Source organism: Lutjanus erythropterus, chromosome 15 (assembly GCF_056507025.1).
Source record: "Lutjanus erythropterus isolate fLutEry1 chromosome 15, fLutEry1.hap2, whole genome shotgun sequence".
Lineage (NCBI taxonomy): Eukaryota > Metazoa > Chordata > Actinopteri > Lutjaniformes > Lutjanidae > Lutjanus > Lutjanus erythropterus.
The window spans coordinates 18,651,295-18,670,091 of NC_139331.1; the positions used below are offsets into that span (position 1 = coordinate 18,651,295).

The following is an 18,797-nucleotide window of genomic DNA, read 5'->3' on the forward strand; positions in this document are numbered from 1 at the left end:
AAAGGATCTACACTCAGGGGACCGATAGCTTAGATTGGTATTAAGACTGGACTGCTTCTTGGCCCGAGCGCAAAATGCCTGGTGTCTTGTCGCCACAGTGTAGTTGCCAGGTAACCACCAGGATGTCACTGCTCACATTCAAGAAACAGTCCTGCACGCAACCCCCCATAAAACCATGTTTTGTCTGTGTCAGTGGTTCCCAAACAGTGTGCCAAGCCATGCCCTGGGATGTAGTGACAACCTTTATTGTATTATTGTTATTATTAATATTGTTGTTGTTAGAATATACAACTATACAAAAAGTTATAAATTACTTTTTCACTTACTTTACATCTGTACTCACTCATGTCCCTGCAAATTCTATATCCTTAAAAAAAACATTCCTTCAGCAAGTCTGCATCAAAGCAGATTTGGCTTTGAGTCCTCGTCTTATTTGGTGTGAGATTTTAGAGATTGATTTGAAAGAGATAAGAATGTGTTTGCAAACTGTATATTGACCTGTAACACCTGTAACTAACCTAAAAACCTCTCATTGGGAATCAATATAGGCAAAATTTGAGAAACACCCCAAACTTATATTATACTGTATATTATTATACATATTAATATTATTTTGACTTGGTAATGTTAATGTATTATTTCCAGATGGCTGCTCACACTGCCAGCCTTGTTGTTAAATCATTTAAACAGCCTTACAAGCTACTTTTGTTGTGTTACATGGCCTAGCTATAGTATTAACAAGTGAAACCAGACATAAACAAAATACTGTAACTTGTTGTAAATGAGCGGAAGCAAATGTACTGGTCTTACAATTGTTTTTTTATTCAATACCTACTGACAAAGTTAGCCTACGGCCAATTTCCATAAGTTTACTGACACATTTGTAAGCCGTTAAATGGAATTCGGCCATTATAATTGTTTACACCTGTGCTTTTCCTTCTGCGACATGCCAAAATGTTTTCTGTGAAAAAGGCCTATTATTTCTTAAAGATTTCCAATTAAGCACCAAACTACAGTAAATTAAGCTTTAACTGGTAAGATTCTAACTGGTGTTAGTGACATTTGAAAATAAAAAAAACATAAATTTTCTCTTCTAACAGACCACATGAAATGATGCATGTGTATGAAGTGTTATAATTACGGTGATAATATTTAGTCAAGACGTCAGAGGTGGTTAAGCAGTACACACTCCAAGAACTGACAGGGTGGAGCAGAGTTGACACAGCATCTCTCATCTCGGCTTGCCGCTCCCCATCGCTTTCAGCTCGCATCATGTCAGCCCCGTCTCGATTCAACATTCCAGCAGCTCTCGGTGTAGGAATCGCCCAAAGGCACCGGTCACAGATCGTTGTGTGTTTGTATGTGAGTGTATCTGACTTGCCTGTGGGATTCAGATCTCAACTCAGCCAGCCTTTCATCCGGGGCTATTCAGCACCATAAGGAGGATAAAGACATATCTGATGGAGGATCACTGGTACAGTGTTAAAGGGGAAGTCTATTGAGCCATGTTGAGCCACAAAGCGTTTCTGGAAAGTGCAAAAATCCCCAGTTTTCACATAACAGTTTTTGAAAACACCTGTGTTATGTTTCCTGTTCCTCTCCCATAGTGGCTAAGATGCTGAGTTGAAGAGATGTGTGCTCCAACAGTTTCCTTTGGCACAGTACAAATTGGCGAATGATGAATAACACAACACTGACATCACTGTTAAGCTCCCCCCGGAGCTGTGATACTTTCATTCACTGTAAAGGGCAAAGGGATGGCAGATTTGTGAGACAGTCTTCTGAAGTGTCCTTGAGCAAGAGACTGAATCCCTGCCAGTTTTTCTTTAGCTGACCCATACTGTTGACCTTACTATGGCTGAGTGAAAAGATGACTTTCTCCTTCAGAAATCAACACACTATCACTAGAAATGCTATTAGCCATTCATACACAAATGGCTACAAGTTCCACCACTGCTATCCCGGTGAGGTTACTCCAGGAGACAAGAAAACAGAAATATCTGCTTCACATGCAGTTTATAAAGGTTGCATAGAAGCATGAAAAAGAGCATCATTTTGTGGGGTTTCTTTACTAAATGAATATGATTGCTGTCTCATACTTCTGGTCATTTGGATGAAAAGGAGAACACCTTAACTTAAGAGAGGCTGAAAGAGACACTATTTAAATCAAAGCAAGGTGATTTGACCTAGAGTTAAGGTCTGGGTATGCTTTATACAAAAAAGTTTGCACAACATGTCCAACACCACAGTCACTCTAACGGGGACGGTGGCACACATTTTCAGGTAGTCTAAATTATGTTTGAAAGTAACCCCTACCCACTGGCTTGTTTTGAAGTCTTAAATTTGACAAGATACAATCCTGATACATATTTGATCAGCACTGTCTAGTTTGACAGAATACGACGTTATATTGAAGAAGACTTGAAACTAATGATTGAGACCATAAACTCATGAAGAAACTGCTTACTGGGGTCATAAATCAAGTGAGAAGCAGGGTCATTTTGCCGTAATAGTACATACCTTTGGACTTTTTAGAAACCAGTGGAGTCGCCCCCTGCTGGCCATTAGAAAGAATGCAGGTTTAAAGCACTTGTGCGTTGGCTTCAATGCGCAGACCTGGAAGCTCCGCCAACTATTTTTATACAGTCTATGATGTTGTTTGTTAAAAAAAAGTGACAGGAGTAGTTGTGTGAAGAATAAAAAATACAAGACTGCCAGCTTCAGAAAGTTGTAAAAGGGCTGTGCAGGCCTAGAAGGGAAAACTGAGAAATAAACAGACCTTAATCATGTCACTTTTTCACACTTCATAGCTATACACTACCATTCTAGAGGGTTATAGGGAAAGATGACCCAACAATGGACATGGAGAAACCAATAATGAAGCAATTTCATACTTTAAGGGTAACTCAGGTAGGACCAATAAGCCTGTGAAATACTCTGACCTGAGCTCCCACATTTGGCAGCTGCGGCTTTGAGGTAGAGTGGGTCATCAACCAATCAGAAGATCAATGATTTGTTCCCCGGCTCCTCCAGTCTCTCTAGGGCAGAACTTTAAATTGCCCCACCGATGTCCCAAATGGTTGTACCATGAGCGTGTGCAAATTAATTAGAAAATTTCTTCTGATGAGCAGGTTGGCCATCAGTGTGTGAGTGGGGTGAATGTTGGCTTGTCGTGCACAGCACTATGAGCGGCTGGAGGACTAGAAAAGCTTTATACAAATGCAGTCCATTTACAGTATGCATTAATTAACAGTCATTTTCATTGTTGATTAATCTTCCAATATTTGTTTCTATTAATCATTGGGTCTATACAACATCAGAAAATGGCAAGAAAATCCATAACAATGTCCTACAGCCTAAGATGATACCATCAAATCACTTGTTTTGTTGATGAACAGTCCAAGATCCTAATATATCAAATTTACTATAATGTAAAATAACAGAACTCAAATGCAAATTACATTTTGACGTAAAAAAAAAAAAAAAATTAAACAATGCATTGATTAATTTTCTGTCAATCAGCTAATTAATTGATTAAAAATGCAAGCTGTTATACATAATATATTGCATTTGTAATATTCAATTTCTTTGTCAAAACAAACATCTTACAATTGATTGCAAACTCTTCAAGGTTTTAGATCTGCAATAATTAGTTGATTTGTTGCCAGCTATTAAAATAATCAGCAACCATTTCTGGTTTCTGGTGGGCTAAAGGTTAGAGAAGCGAGCTTGTGACTGGGAGGTCGCTGGTGTAATCCCCCGACCGGCAGGATAAATCTGGGAGGGGAAAGTGAAAGGCAGCACTTGCCCTTCTCTCATTACCACCACTGAGGTGCCCTTGAGCAAGGCCCTTTACTCCAACTGCTCCAGTGGAGCTGCTCAGTGGCCGGCAGATAAGACTGTGGTTGTACTGGGCAGCTTCCAAGCATTCCTGCAAAAGAGAGCATTGCTCTCAGTGTACCTACCCTGAATAAATAAAGGTTTAAAAAAAAAACAACAACAAAAATTAATTAAGTTTTGAATTGTCCGACTTCAACTTCTCAAATCTCAAAGTTTTCTCCCTTGTTTAGTCCTCTGTGACAGCAAACTGAAAATCTTTAGGTCAAGACATCACCTTGGGCTCTGGGAAACATTTTTCACCATTTTATGACATTTTATGGATCAAACAATGAATCGATTCATTGAGAAAATTATTTAATTAGTGAGGCCACAAGATTTTAGTTCTAACAGTAACTGTTAGTTCTGTTATGCAGTGAGTGTGTGCTGTCATGACATCATTTAGTAAAGGGCAATATATTATTCAAACGGTGGTCATTTTAAAACAGTATTCTTAGACAACATAAAAAGGCAGTCAAGATGGATAGAATTGCTGATATAATCAATGAACAGGGAGAGGAGAAGATGAAAAAACACCAAAAGGCTGGAGGCAAAGCCAAATAGTACAGGGAGAGAGAAAACAGCCCGGCCATGAATAGGCAGTACCTGCTGTAACTGCTACCCTACTCTCCCACATACCCTCCACTCAGATAAAAAAAAAAAAACCCATCAGCATTGAAAAAAAAGAAAAATCTCCAGACACAGGGATTAAATTCAGTCTTGGAAGCGAGGTGGGGTGTTTTGAGAGTTGAGAAAGACACAGAGAAGTAAAGATACCCAGAAGAAGAAGGAGAATTTAAATCTCCCTGATAAAGGAGGTTTAAACCTCATTGAGAGTCGATGTGCGGCCCCTTGGAGTGACTCAGGGTGTGACTCATCGCAGCTGGCATTGCCTCCACTTTACACACACACGCGCACACACACACACACACAAGCCCCCAGGCCTTGCGTATGTTATGTGTCCCCCATGCTTACTGTTCTGTCGGATTCCACCTGTTAACAGGCAATGCATAAGCTCTGCTTCATACTGCTGTAATAGTGTGTGTGATCTTCTTATGAATCAGCTTATGACAAGATATGAATGCAGTCTGAGCGGCTGAGCCTTCCCACGAGCATGACTTCGGAGACAGATGCTCTTAAACTTGGCTAGGTGTGTGTGTGAATGTGTGTGTGAGTGTATGTGTGATCCTTCTAACCACCCACTCGAGGGATTAGTGTAAGGGTGGTTGGATGACTCATCGGTCAGTGACTTTGGAGGAGAGGGAGGAACAACATGGTCTAGTCGTCCACATGGTGCGTGTGTGTGTGTGTGTGTGTGTGTGTGTGTGTGTGTGTGTGTGTGTGTGTGCGTGTGTGTGTGTGTTTGTCATTCCACCTGTCCCTCACTGCAGCTCACACTCAGATCTCAAAATGTTTACTCATGCACTCTTAGAAATAAGGGTTCCAAAAGGGTTCTTCCTGATGGGCTGAGGCTCTACCCAGAATCATTTGCCTTTTTTGAAGAGAGGGTTCCATTAATAACCCTTTTCATTCAAAGTGCTCTTCGAGGATTGTTAAAATCCAAGAATTCTTTGATCAGGGGTTTGTCACGGGTTCTTTGGAATAAAGTTCTTGGTGGAACCCCCTGGGTGGGTTCCAGATAAAACCGTTGGAATAGGGTTTCTCAGAAGAACCACCAGGATGGGTTCTTGTTAGCACCCTTAGAAGATGTAAAGGTTCTGGATTGAACTCTTAGACACAGGTGTTTTTCTACCAAACTGGCTATAGTTCTTAGAACCTTGGTGCTATCTAGCAAACTAGCCCTTGTTTCCACCAGTTTTGAGCAGAACCATTGTAAAGAACGATCATCACCAACTGAGGGCATTACAGAATACACAACAACCTGTAGAATATGACACGCCCACTTTGGGGTTTTTTTTAGTTGCAGCTGGGAACCACCTTTTCAGGTTCCAAACCAATTTCTTTTGGTGGAAATGCTCATAACAGATCAAACTGGGGTGCGAAAGGGCCTAAATAGGGTTCTGGGAAGAACCATTACACCATAGAAGGGTTCTCTGTTGAAATTCTCATGGGGAGTTCTGGGTGAAGCCTTTCACAGATGGTTCTAGGTCTAACCCTTTATGTTGAGTTGCAAATAGAACTGCCTGAGGATTTTGAGCAGAACAATTGTAATCAAGGATGTCACCAACTGAGGGCTTTGCAAAAAGCACAAAAACCTGTAGAACGTGACACACCTACTTTACAAACCTGCTAATTTTGGTTCTAGCTGGGAACCAAAATTTTATTTTTGGTGGAAACGCTCAGAAAGGTTCAAAATTAGGTGCTTTAATTGTAACTGGATCGGTTCCATGTTGGTGGAAAAGGCCTGCCTGAAAGGATTCCAAGTGGAACCTTAAGAAAAGGTTTTTATGAGTAACCAAAGGGGTTCTCCTATTGGGACAAGCAGAACCCTTTATTGCTCTAGTTAGCACCTTTATTTTTAGTGTGTAAATCTTGCAATTACAGTTTCATGTCTGTATCTCAGACATCTTTCCTTGGTTAGTCAATTTTCAGAGGTGGGAAAATCCTTCTGAAGATGGCATATTTGTGATTGTGCATATATGTAGTATATGTATGGGTGTGTGTGTGTCTGTGTGTGTGTGGGGGGGTTAATGGTTGCCTGTGTCTCGACAGCCATGGCAGACGGCTGAGCTTGGAACACGACCCCAGCACAGCGTCTGAGCTGTTAGGCCATGCGTACGCTGCTTAACGAGCCATGAGCGATCGCTATGATCTTGCCACAAATAATTCATGAGGAGCCCTGTAGAGGAGCTATGGAGCTAAAAGGGAAAGTGGGGGGAGAGAGGAAAGGAGGCATCAAGGAGTGGACCACAGCCTGAGTGGAGTGAGCGAGGGCGGGAGGCGAGGGGAGGAAGACAGAGAGAGAGATCCATCTGACAAATGTGTCTGGAATAGAAAGGAAATCCCCTATTACCTACAGCGCTGACAAGCATGCCTGTACGCGCATTTGTGTGTGTATTTGTGTGTGCTTATTTTTAGAGAGCCATTTGTGTTACTACATCTGAAAAAGGCACAGTGGGAGTGTTAGCAGTGTGCATCACAATCGCAGAATGTGTGTGAGATTCTTGTGAAGGCATGTGCTATGTGTGTGTGTGTGTGTGTGTGTGTGTGTGTGTGTTTGTCAGTGTGTGTGTGTGTGTGCTAGAGATGTGATGGAGTGAGTTCAGATTTTTCTGACAGCCATGAAACCCAAAGTGTTCAACTGTACAAGTTTTTTTTTTTCCTGCTGAAACCAAGGGAATATGAACTAACAAAGTGTGTTATCAGAGAGGAAAGAGGTAGATGTTCGAGCACGTACAGTGATATCCCTTATTTAGCTTTTTGTGCTTGAATATTAGAGCTGAGGTTTGAATTATTGCACAAAATACAAGTGAGCACCAATGAGGCCAGTGTTATGTTTGCATTTTTTTAAACCATATTAGTAGCATTGCTCAGTTGGTCTGTCAGTTGATGCACCAATTCTCACCTGACTGAAATATTTCAAGCACTACTGAATTGATTTCCATCAACTTCTTTATTTTATGCCTTTTATTCTCGTGCCCACATGAAGTTGACATTTTAGTGACACAGGTTTGTAATTTCTAAATAATTTCCAAATAATTTTCTATTCTATGTAATTTGGTACTAATGTAAAGGGAAATGGGACTATCCTTGGGAAAAAAACTCAATATAAAGCTAAATAAATATAAATTCATTCACTTTTTCCCATGTTTAGGAGCATGAGAGTCCAGACCTCTGAATCCCCCCCCCCCCCACTCCACTAAGTAGGCTCTTTCTCTGAAATGAAGTGTAACAAGTGAACAATTCAGTCTGATATCATGCTACATGTTTAGCTAACTTGCTGTGCCTTGACGAAAAGGCTAAACGGGTTACAACAGCTATTAATTTGAATTAATTAATTGCAAAACTACCCACTGAGCATCTCTCCTTATCCCTACACAGTTATTAGTGACAAGTAACTTTCCATAAAGCATCTGGGAAATTACAAGCAAATTTTTCCAAAATTACAGATTCCTAAAATAAACAACTACCACACTGTTCAGTGAATTGTCTTCACAACTATTGGATGGATTGCCTTGAAATTTGGAACAGATACCCACGTTGCCCAGAGGATAACTCCTAATAACTTTGCAAAATGTGTTACAGACATTCATGGTTCCCTGAATCCTACTGACTTCAGCAATCCCATGACTTTTAGTTTAGTGCAACTTGACATTTACATTAATGGTTTTTACTCAACAACTATTGGACTGATTGCAAGCAATCTGGCACAGGATGAATTCAACAACAAAGTTTTCTTCTTGTGCCACCATCAGGTCAAAATTTTGTCAGTTTTTTTTTTTCACCTTAGCATTGGCCCTTTATATCTACAGAGAGCTCTGATCTGATTGCCACAGAAGCTGCTATGGTGCACTACCGTTTTTCTACAGCAGCACCAGAATGGACAAACTAAACACTGGCTCCCAATAAAGCCTTTTGCGTTTTGCACAGTTTTTTTTTTCAGCCACTGTTGTTCCTCCTGCACACTTGGAGGAGGAGTAAGGCAAGGGGTGTTTAGTTGATGCCACTAACTCCTATACATTGATCCTTTAAGACCAAAAACCTGCAAACCTTTTGACATTCCCATCAGCCTCAGCTGTACTTTGGGTTTAGTGCTAACCAACATATACCAAAAATAAGATGGTGTGCGTGGTTAACTGTACACCTGCTTCACATCAAATGTCAGCTTTGTCATTGCAAGCATTGTAGTGTAGTGCTGCCATCAGCACTTAGCTTAAAACCTCAAAGCACCGCCATGCCTGAGTACAGGCTCACAGAGCTGCTAGCATGGCTGTAGAGTCTTGTTTTTTCAAAGCGAGACGGCAATGGAGGCCATGAAGATTACTGTTTCTGACGGAGTCACTACAGACCAGTGAGACGTATCAGTGGAACACACAGACTAATGGAAATTGGGGGATGGAGACAAAGGGCCTGTGTAGGTCTCTGTGGCATGTCATTAGTGAGGGAGAGGGGTTGACTTGTTCCATCTGACATTTACCAGTCCAACTGAAAATGTCACGGAATGCCAGCCTTTACCTCTGGATATAATGGTGCCTCTTACAGCCCAGAGCTACTGATCCCAAAAAACTTTTGTCCATTTTCTACTCCTCTCTTGTTCCCCCTGTCCACTGTCCTGAGAAAGACCACCATCCCTGGGCTCCTGAATTTCCCTGTCCAGCCAGACCTTTCTCTGTTTTTGATTCCTCCGTGTATTAGCAGCCTTGGCTCAGTGGTAGACGATGCCATAACAGCTCAACCAATATATCAGTCAACAGATATTATTGGTCCTATGTTGGCTTATCACAACTATATCACTATATTCTGAAAATTTAAGGAGCAAAAAAACTTCATAAATCAAGAAAATAACTAACAGATGAATCCTCTGTATATTATATTCTGTATAAAGAGTAATGGCTGATATATCGAATACGAATGTAGAAAGAATAAGAATGTTTTTACTCCTTAATAATGGCATAACAAGAATTCACTATCAGTCTGGGTATCTTTTGTTATAGTAAAGTATGAATCATAACTGTATACAATGTGTGTATTCTACATTGTATGAAAAACACCTAAATGTTGATTATAATGCATATGTATAGTGTAAATGTGCGTAATTATTGCATATTTATTCGTCACATCTGTATATGAGCTTTCTTTTTTATGTCTCTGAGAGAAACTGTAACACAGCTGCAAAAATGCATCTAATCCCATAGCTAGTTTCTCAAGTCTCCACAATAATACTGCAGCTACAGATGCCGTGTGTGTATGTTTCTGCTCTATTGTTTCATTTCTTCAGTTTGTTTCCCAGTGTTTGGGAAACTGACTGTCTTTTCAGGTTAGCTAATTGACTGTCTGACTGACAGACTGAACCATGTAGAGGTTTGCCAACTTTGTCAGAAAAAGAAAGGAGTAGCAAAGGGAGCTTTGTTGTGGGCAGAAAAAAAAAAAAAGACCAATCCAATTTCGTTCCCTAGTTTGTGCTTAGATGTGAATTATTTCATTGTGAATGACACATTCACAGATCTTTTTTGTGATCTTTCACCAGAGCAAGAAAAGTGTTCGTGTTTGGATCTCAGCATACAATAAATAGTAATTCTGCAAAAGTAGCAACCTCAAATCCATTTTCTTGAGATCAGAGAAAATGTGTCACATCAAAATAATATCTAAACATTTTCTCTTGGTTAAAATTATTTTGTGATTCCAGCAAGGGAAACAAAGCATATGTCAAGATCATTAATTATTTTGGGAGCACAAATAAACTAAAAGTGAAAAGCAAATCGCTCTCAGGCCTTTCACAGGCACCAGATGCATTTCATGTTCCCATTATCACATTAACTTCAAATATGGTTATCAACTTAAAAAAAAAAGCCCCACTCAAAAAAAATCTATATCAATTTAAGTGTACACTATACAGTATTTAGAATATTTTGAACGCTTTACCTCATCATCAGACAGCCTTTTCCAATGACCAGACCAGACTCTCTAAGCAAAAAAAAAAAAAAATGTTACCTAACAGAACACATGAATTACTGGTCTACTGCTGCCTTGATCTTTTAGTTTGTTTGCATTATTGTGTGACTTCTGTGTTTTAAAAGGTTAGATCAGATCCACCGAAGTCACACAATAACCCTCACAAACTAACTGATCGACACAGCGGTAGACCGACAACTCCTGCGGTCGGTGAGGTAAAATTACCGATTTTACTTAGGGTGTCTGGTTGCTTTGGAGAGAGCAATATTTGGCTTATAAATATACTGAATGCTCAAACTTAATTTTTTGGGGGGGGCAAACCTTTTTTATGTCCTGCTGACCCTGTCCACAGTTGTACATTGCTTAGCTTCCTAAACCAGTACTCTTGCTGCTTTTCCAAACTAGGGGCATGTTGACCGCCATCTACTGTAGGAAATACACTAACTATGGATAAGTACTTCATACAACCCCACTTCAAGAAACCTTAACTATCCCTTTAAATCTTAGCCAAAACAATAACGAAAAGCAATTAGACCCTACTAGACGATGCATTCTTTACAGCGCACTGTTCTCAACCTCATTTCAAATTAAACAGTAATCTCTTCCCCAATAGCTAATGCAGAAGCTAATTATGTTGAGATCCACTCATAAGCGTTTTCTGGTGTTGTGTGTTATGCTGCAGTGAATTTTGTGCCTCACTTTTAGGAACTGAATTTCGATCCATGGCCTCTCAATTTGTTTGGGGGAGTGCTACTGTCTAGTCTATTTCTGTCCTTGCTACACTATTGTCCTCGGTTGACTGCCTTCACATCAAGTACTGGATTTATTTGGCCACTCTGCCAGCTCAGGCAGATAGGCCCTGCAGCTACCACCCAATATGCAATGGCTGAAGTCACTGTTAAGATAACTATAAACCACTATAACTGTCATACTAGTTTCAAAGATTGTTTTCGCTGGAGCCAGACTCGGGTTAACATGTTTGAAGGGCTCAATTGTTTACAGGTAGGAGTGGATAAAAGCCCAGCAGACTGCTGTTTTCCTTCTTTTTGTTGTCTTGATTTTCTTTTGTTGGATGGATTGATGTGTTTATACCATGCATTTGCAAGCGGGTGTTGTGATGTTCCTGTCCAAAGCTTCGATCCACTCAGCGTTTTCCCTCATCGTTGTTTACTCGTCCTCTTCCACGCACGTTAATTGGCGGCTCCAGCTGCAGCGCTCCATTTAAAAATCCATACCCAAAGAAGATTATGATCTTAATTAGCTATATCACAGCCTTGAGCATATTACATTTTTGCTCAGTAGTACACAATGATTCCTGGAGTCTTGTCCCTTCAAAAAAGCAGTGCCACAGCTTTGATTGCACCAGGAGCTTGATTCAATTAGCTGCCACATCTCAGCTGCATTACCTACTATCTCCCTGGCTTCACCAGACTCACTTCACCATTATGAAACCACATCAGTCACGAAAATAGCCTGTCCAGCACCTGACAATGTGGGTCATGCGGTGCACTTAAAGGGACAGTTCACCCCAAACTCAAAAATTAGTGGCCAAGCAAGTGACTGTTTTGATTGTGAGAGTTTTTGAGTGTCCTTTAGCTGTATATAGATTTTTGTTAGACTTTTTAATGTAAGTTTTGGACAATTTTTTTTTTCCATCTTAATGTTTTTTGTGTTTTCCTCAGTCATCTCAGTCAGTTCTTTTCTTTATTTTTATGCTTTACTATTACATCTTCTTACTTTCAGAGCAAGGTGTTTGAATTCACAAATATTTGTGTAGCAATCAAAATACATACATTTTGTATTAGTATTTATTTTGTTAAAGTCCCTAACTAATCCAGAATCTGATGATAAAGTCCTCATAATTGCAGATTGATATATCTTACTGTGTATTAAAATTGTAGCTAAGTATGCCCTCTAGTGTTGTCAAAGCTCAACCCTGTGCAGGTATACTGAACAGTGAATTTATGCATTTCTCTGGGTGGGAGAGATGTAATATTGATGTCACAGAGTAATCTTGTGCCTTTTGTATCAACACAGTGAAATATTTATTATCGGATACATAACATAATATTAGTATTGTCTCACTGTCCATCCTTGCTCTCTCTGCAGGTACATCCGCACCATGTACCTCGGTATACAAAGTCACCGGCAGAAGGAGAACCAGCGGCGTTTTTACTGGGCTATGATGTACGAGTATGCCGATGTCAACATGCTGCGACTGCTGGAGACCTTCTTAGAAAGCGCCCCTCAGCTGGTGCTGCAGCTCTGCATCATGATCCAGAGCAACAAGGCTGAGTGGCTGCAGTGTAAGGAGCTCCCTAAGGCTCTATATATATGAGCAACATCACAGTCTAGTTTTCAAGACATCTCTCATCTCTGTTTTTTTTTTTTGCATGATACTCTGTCATACTGTGGTTATCGCATGTGCTTCCATATTTTATAACTGACAAATCTGTTTTGTGTGAAGTTCACATATCACTTTATGTACGGTGTGCAACATTCTCCACCATTGCATCCAATTCCGACATTCATCACTCTTGTTATTGAAAGCGCTTCTACAATTCCAGTTTCCCCATGCAATACAGTTCCCCAAGGAAGGCAATTCAATCACAAGTGATACCCTTCCCTGTCTGGGTGTCTATAGAAACACTATCAATACATTTGCTGAGAAGCACCATGCTGCTGCTCTGCAGATAATCCTCCGTCATTTTTCATGCAGCAGGTTACCGCTCTGACATATCTGCTGTCTCCACTATTATACAAGTCTTAAGGAAACTGAATTGCTGCGCTAAATGGAGACAGTGTTGACTGAATGACCTGTGATGATCTTTGTAATAATGTGCCTTTCAAAAATGTGATGGATTGCTTTGGCTGAAATAAAACATACTGTATACAGTAAGTGGACTGACAGCCAAGTCACGATAAAACCACAATTCTTTTTGGTTATGCTTTGTGCTGCATTCACATGGATTTATTCTGATGGTAGACAGCTAGACGGGAAAACGGATATCATTATAATGGATGATAAGGGTGCCACGATTTCAATTCTATATAAAATTCCATCCAGTTGAACAAAAATCAAAAATGGATCAAAATCAACAGCAGGATCAGCAGTTCTCCCACTACTTTTTCCTCTCTACAACCCCGTCTACGTCTGTGTGTCTTAAGAAAAAAAAATAAAATAAAGCAACACTTAAAAACAACACAGTGCTTACAAGTAGCTGTGCTCGCTCCTTTTAAAGAACTGTAAATGTTGTCAGACCATAAAACTACTGATCTGTTGATTTTACAAGACTTTATGGTCTAATTATGGCATAGCCGTCAGTGCTAACAAAATTAGGTTTAAATTGAAAAATCGAATCTTAACCTTAAAAACAAAAAGTCAAATCAAATTGTGAATTCAGAGAATCATGACAACCTTCGGGGATGAGAGCACACTAAACTACTACTATTTACGTAATAATTACATAAAGTAACAGACATCACCATAGCAAAATATTGTGTGTTTTGTTTTGCCATTTTAGGTCAGTTTATTAAAGGCATGTCAAATGAAGTGTGAAGACATACAGAATATACTATTCATGTTTTCCCAATAATATGTATTTTTGGCACATGGAAATTGATACTCTGCCTTGTAAGACTGTTTGGGCTGGGCAGCTACTGATGAAGAATACAAACTTTTTTAGTAGATGTTTCTTGTTGGCTATAATTTGATCTAGTTAGTTGTGCTCGCACATATATTTCTAGTATATGGTCAATTTGAGATGTAAGGCAGAAGGTGTTGTCCATCTGCTGCCTGCCATTCTTGACCAACTTAGTCTTTCTCTGCTTTTACTCTTCCTCTCTTTGTCTATATTCACAGGTGTTTCTGCCATGTCCTCCCTCTTGTCCCTGGCCTGGGTGCTAGCCTCTTACCACAAACTCCTGCGTGATTCACGTGACGACAAGAAGAGCATGAGTTACCGAGGTGCTCTGGTGCATCTGTTCTGGCGCCTTTTTACCATCTCCTCACGGGTGCTCTCCCTCGCCCTGTTTGCCTCTGTTTTCCACATCTACTTTGGCATTTTTGTGGTGCTCCACTGGTGCGCCATGGCTTTCTGGGTCATCCATGGCGGCACCGACTTCTGCATGTCCAAGTGGGAGGAGGTACTGTTCAACATGGTGGTGGGCGTGGTCTATGTATTCTGTTGGTTCAATGTACGTGAAGGCCGGACGCGGTACAGAATGGTGGCCTATTACACAGTAGTACTGTTAGAGAATGCCATCCTCAGCTCCCTTTGGTATGCGTACCGCGACCCAGCCACCACTGACGCCTATGCCTCTTTTGCCCTCTGTGGCGTCTTCCTGTGCTTTGCCTCAGGTGTGGCCTGTATGGTTCTCTATTATGGGGTTCTACATCCCATGGGCCCCCGGCTGAGGGTGCTGGCCAGCTCCTGTTGTGCTGAGCTGCTGTGGGGCCTTCCATTACCCCCCGAGGCTGAGCCTATGGCTCCCACTCCAGGCCCCCGTGGCTCTCAGGCCACCCCCACACGGGGTGTGGCAGGGGAGTATGTGGAGTCAGATGAAACAGCCACGGACACCTGCCTTCCGGTTTTCCAGGTGAGGTCCACAGAGCCTGTGGATGCAGCTGGCAGGCCCATCCGGCCTGAGGGTCCCCTCATCAAGATAGACATGCCCAGAAAACGCTACCCAGCCTGGGACGCACACTTTGTGGATCGGCGCCTGCGCAGGACCATAAACGTGCTGCAGTATATTAGCCCTAATGCGGTGGGCATCAGGTATAGGGACGGTCCGCTTCTTTATGAACTCCTGCAGTACGAATCCTCCCTCTGAAGGCATCTTCTCCACAGCTCTGTCACCTCTTCTTACACACAACAATGCACATGTTTCCTTTCTTTCATTCCTCTCCTTTCCAGATATTATCTCTATCCCTTTGACACTCGACTCTCTCTTTCTCTCCTCTCTGATCATTCAAGTTTTCTGCAGGAGATGTGTGTTTTGTCAACTGGAAATCTGTCAAGACAGTCTAAACACACAGTCATGATTTATTTTTGGAAAAAACATACAGTACAGAGAGAAAATTATGAACCTACAGTATCTTATGTGATATATACAAAAGTCTCATATAAATCCCTCTACATTGTTAGAGGAGGGTTCTGTATGAGTGTGTAGATAACATATGAATGTTTCATTATGAAATGTGTTTAATGCATTATACTGTATTGGTGATTCAACCTGTGAATACTTGTGAAGGGCATATTGTATGTCCCTGTGATATGGGACTGGCGCAAAGCCTGATGGGAATGATGGAGGAGAGTCTCTAAGGAGGCAGGTCTTTGCACATCCCAACATGTACTGCCATTCTTTATGTAAATTATTGAAATGTATGATGATGTTTACCAAGTCCTTAGCCCGTGAATTAAAAAGCACTGAAATCTGTATCATGAAAAGAAAGGACACAATCAAAGGTGCGTCCTTTCTGTAATTCATGTAATTCAAAATGGATTTTCCCTCTGTGGGCTTACGTGGCTCAAGTGTATCCTGGCTGTCCTATTTTTGTTCAAAATCCAAAATCGTAATCGCATCATGTATGGAAGAAAAAAGAAGCACACTGACCTTCAATCAGTTCCACCCACACATTCAATTTCACAATCACAATTTTTACAGTGCAGACTGCCCTCTAGTGGAGGCAAGCTATAACAGCACGCCTTACTCGGTCATTTCTGCCTGTAGTTGTGACAGCACAAAATATTGAGATCAAAAAACACAACGAAAGGAATGTAGTTGAAATGAGCACAACGTTTTCTAAATTGGTGGGTAGAAAACCATAGTAAAAGACATTCCAAAGACTTTTTTTTAAAGATTGTAGGTATTTAGTAAAGGATAGAAGGGTACAAATGTCTGTTAAGACGCACTTTTTTTGAAGTGCAAAGACAGCCTTGAAGGAATCCTCCACCATTCCCTTCTGAATCCTAGAAAGTACTCCCTTATTCAACCTCCCTTTTTTGTTTTCTTATCAACAAATGTTTTAGGTTGATCAATATAATATGCTTATTGGGTGCAAAGACTTGTAATAAGTTCTTGAAAAAAAGATCTGAGAAGATATTTCTATGCTATTATACAGTGCGTATTTGTGTCCACATTTATAGTCATTGACATACTATATTTTGCCAGAACACACACTTTTTTACATAACAAAAATGTTGTGCAGTGCAGTGTTTAAAGGTATACTCCTCAACATCAGTGTGCCCTCAAAGAAGCTGTTCTAGCACCTTGCTAGCGCAGTTGAAACAAAGCCAAATCGCATCTTACAGTACTGTCTTTTCAATTTATCTGCCCCCTTGAACCAGTAGAATGAGTCCTTGTAAAAATGTGTGCCATCTATAGGCCTGCTGTGCAGCAATTATACGCTGATATACATCTCCCAGCTGAACCTGCGGGACACCTCCACTACAGATAGCCACAGGACGACCACTCATGACAAAAAATACAATTAAATTTAAAAAAAACATGCCTTCTAAGTCAAAGGAGCTTGACTAGAATTTCCAGCGAGGGCTACTGAACAATTCATTAGAAAAATGAATGCATTTCATACTCCAATTTTATCTATTTACTCAATGATTCATCTGAATATATAATGTGTGTTTTTTACATTGCAGTGTTTGGCATGAGTTTAGTATGAGGCATTAGTACGAATGCACCCAACAGGGGATGTCCAAGAGCCCCACACGAAGCAGAGACTCCTTTCTCCTGGCTCACTGGCTTTCTGCTTAGCTGTGGCCACGGGTGCCTGCGAACATCGTACTGTAAAAGGCAGAAGTCATGTAAGTCCAGGCCAAAGGTGAGAGGGGGTTTTTGCCAGGGTTGGAAAAGAACATGAGGACAGACTGTGATAAACGGCCTAACTTGAGTATGGTGGATGATTCATTGTATGCCTGTGTGAGAAAGAGTGTTTACCTCTTAGCGTGTACTGTACAACCTACAGTATGTGTTAGGGCAGTCATTCTCAACCTGGGGACTGGGACCCCAAAGACAGTTGAAAGATATAGCCAGTTTAAAGTATAATAAACTAATGTCGCAAGGTGATTCACTTTAAAGTCAGCAACCATCATCTGAGAAATGCAAGGCACTGGCATTTCCAACAGAGCTACCACCAAAAATACCACCCTGACTTTCTGCAATATGGATTTTTAATGGGGCTGACAAACACCAAGCTGATTACTGTGAGGGGTTACAACTTAAAAAGGTTGAGAGCCACTGTATTAGTAGATCAGAGGATCAGGGTTTAATGCTAATGGTTCTTTTTCAATTGCCCAGTCAGGCAAGTGGGTAACAACTACTTATTTACTTGCCCAAAGTCCATTTTTTACTTGCTCCTGTACAAATTGTTTTATTTATTAGAACTCGTCTAATAATGCCTTTGACAAACGATGTCGTTGTGGTACTGTGCACACAGGCCGATCCTGTACTTCAGTAGAAGAGCAATTGAACTGGAATACACAATAAACAGCTGCATGTTTTTTTGGAAGGGTTGTCAGCAGCCCTCTTAGCTACCAAGCAAGCAAGATGCTGTCAGCTCCTTATGGCTCTCCAGCAAATTTTTCAGAAACTTGACGTGCCTTTGAGTTTCATCCGTTTGCTCTCAAACTTGTGGCAAAATGTGCAATACATAGTTGGACTTTCGCCCACATCCTCCCTAAGGCCACCCAGTTAAACTCGTATTTCCAGGATAATCGAAATGCTCACTTGCACTTCAGCTCATAAACTTTGTCTTTACCCACCACCAGTAGGTGATTTGTTCATTTGATGTAGGGCTGATGTACCTGGTAATTTTTGTTTACCTGCGACCAAAGAAGAGATTCACGAACAACTCTTCTGATTGTGTTTTATCCCCCTATCTGTATTCTTTAGTGAATATATAGAACCAAGACAAAAGTGGCGAAAGGCAGTACTTGGAGAAAAAGTCGCAGTTTCAAATCCATCTGCTATGCCACGAATTTATCAATTCACAACACAGTTAGGCTATATTTCAGAGCCATGGTCGAGGCCATAGATTCTAACTACAGAGATACTTGACTTAACCTCAGACAGATAAAGGATCAGTGAGTCATGCAGAGTAGATAAACATGTTCAGCTCAACAGGGCTGCAACTACCAATAATTTTCGTTATCAATCATGTTCTCGATTATGTTCTTAATCAATTAGTTGTTTGGTCAATAAAATGTTAGAAAATGTTAAAAAAAAAATGTTGATCAGACTGTTGCCCTAAGTGATGTCCTCAAATGTTTTGTTGAGTCAATAACCCAAAGATATTCAACATAGAGGACTAAGGAAACCAGAAAATACTC

General features: G+C 40.7%; 1 protein-coding gene across 1 annotated transcript in view; it reads left to right on the forward strand.

Annotated features, from left to right (window-relative positions):
* Positions 1–17,499, forward strand: part of xkr6b (XK, Kell blood group complex subunit-related family, member 6b) — a 73,824-nt gene extending 56,325 nt beyond the window's left edge. Inside the window, exons 2-3 of the mRNA XM_084737929.1 lie at positions 12,559–12,755; positions 14,312–17,499. Coding sequence (XP_084594055.1) covers positions 12,559–12,755; positions 14,312–15,282 — 1,168 coding nt within the window. The 3' untranslated portion in view covers positions 15,283–17,499. The remainder of the gene's footprint in view (positions 1–12,558; positions 12,756–14,311) is intronic.
* Positions 17,500–18,797: the final 1,298 nt, after the last annotated feature.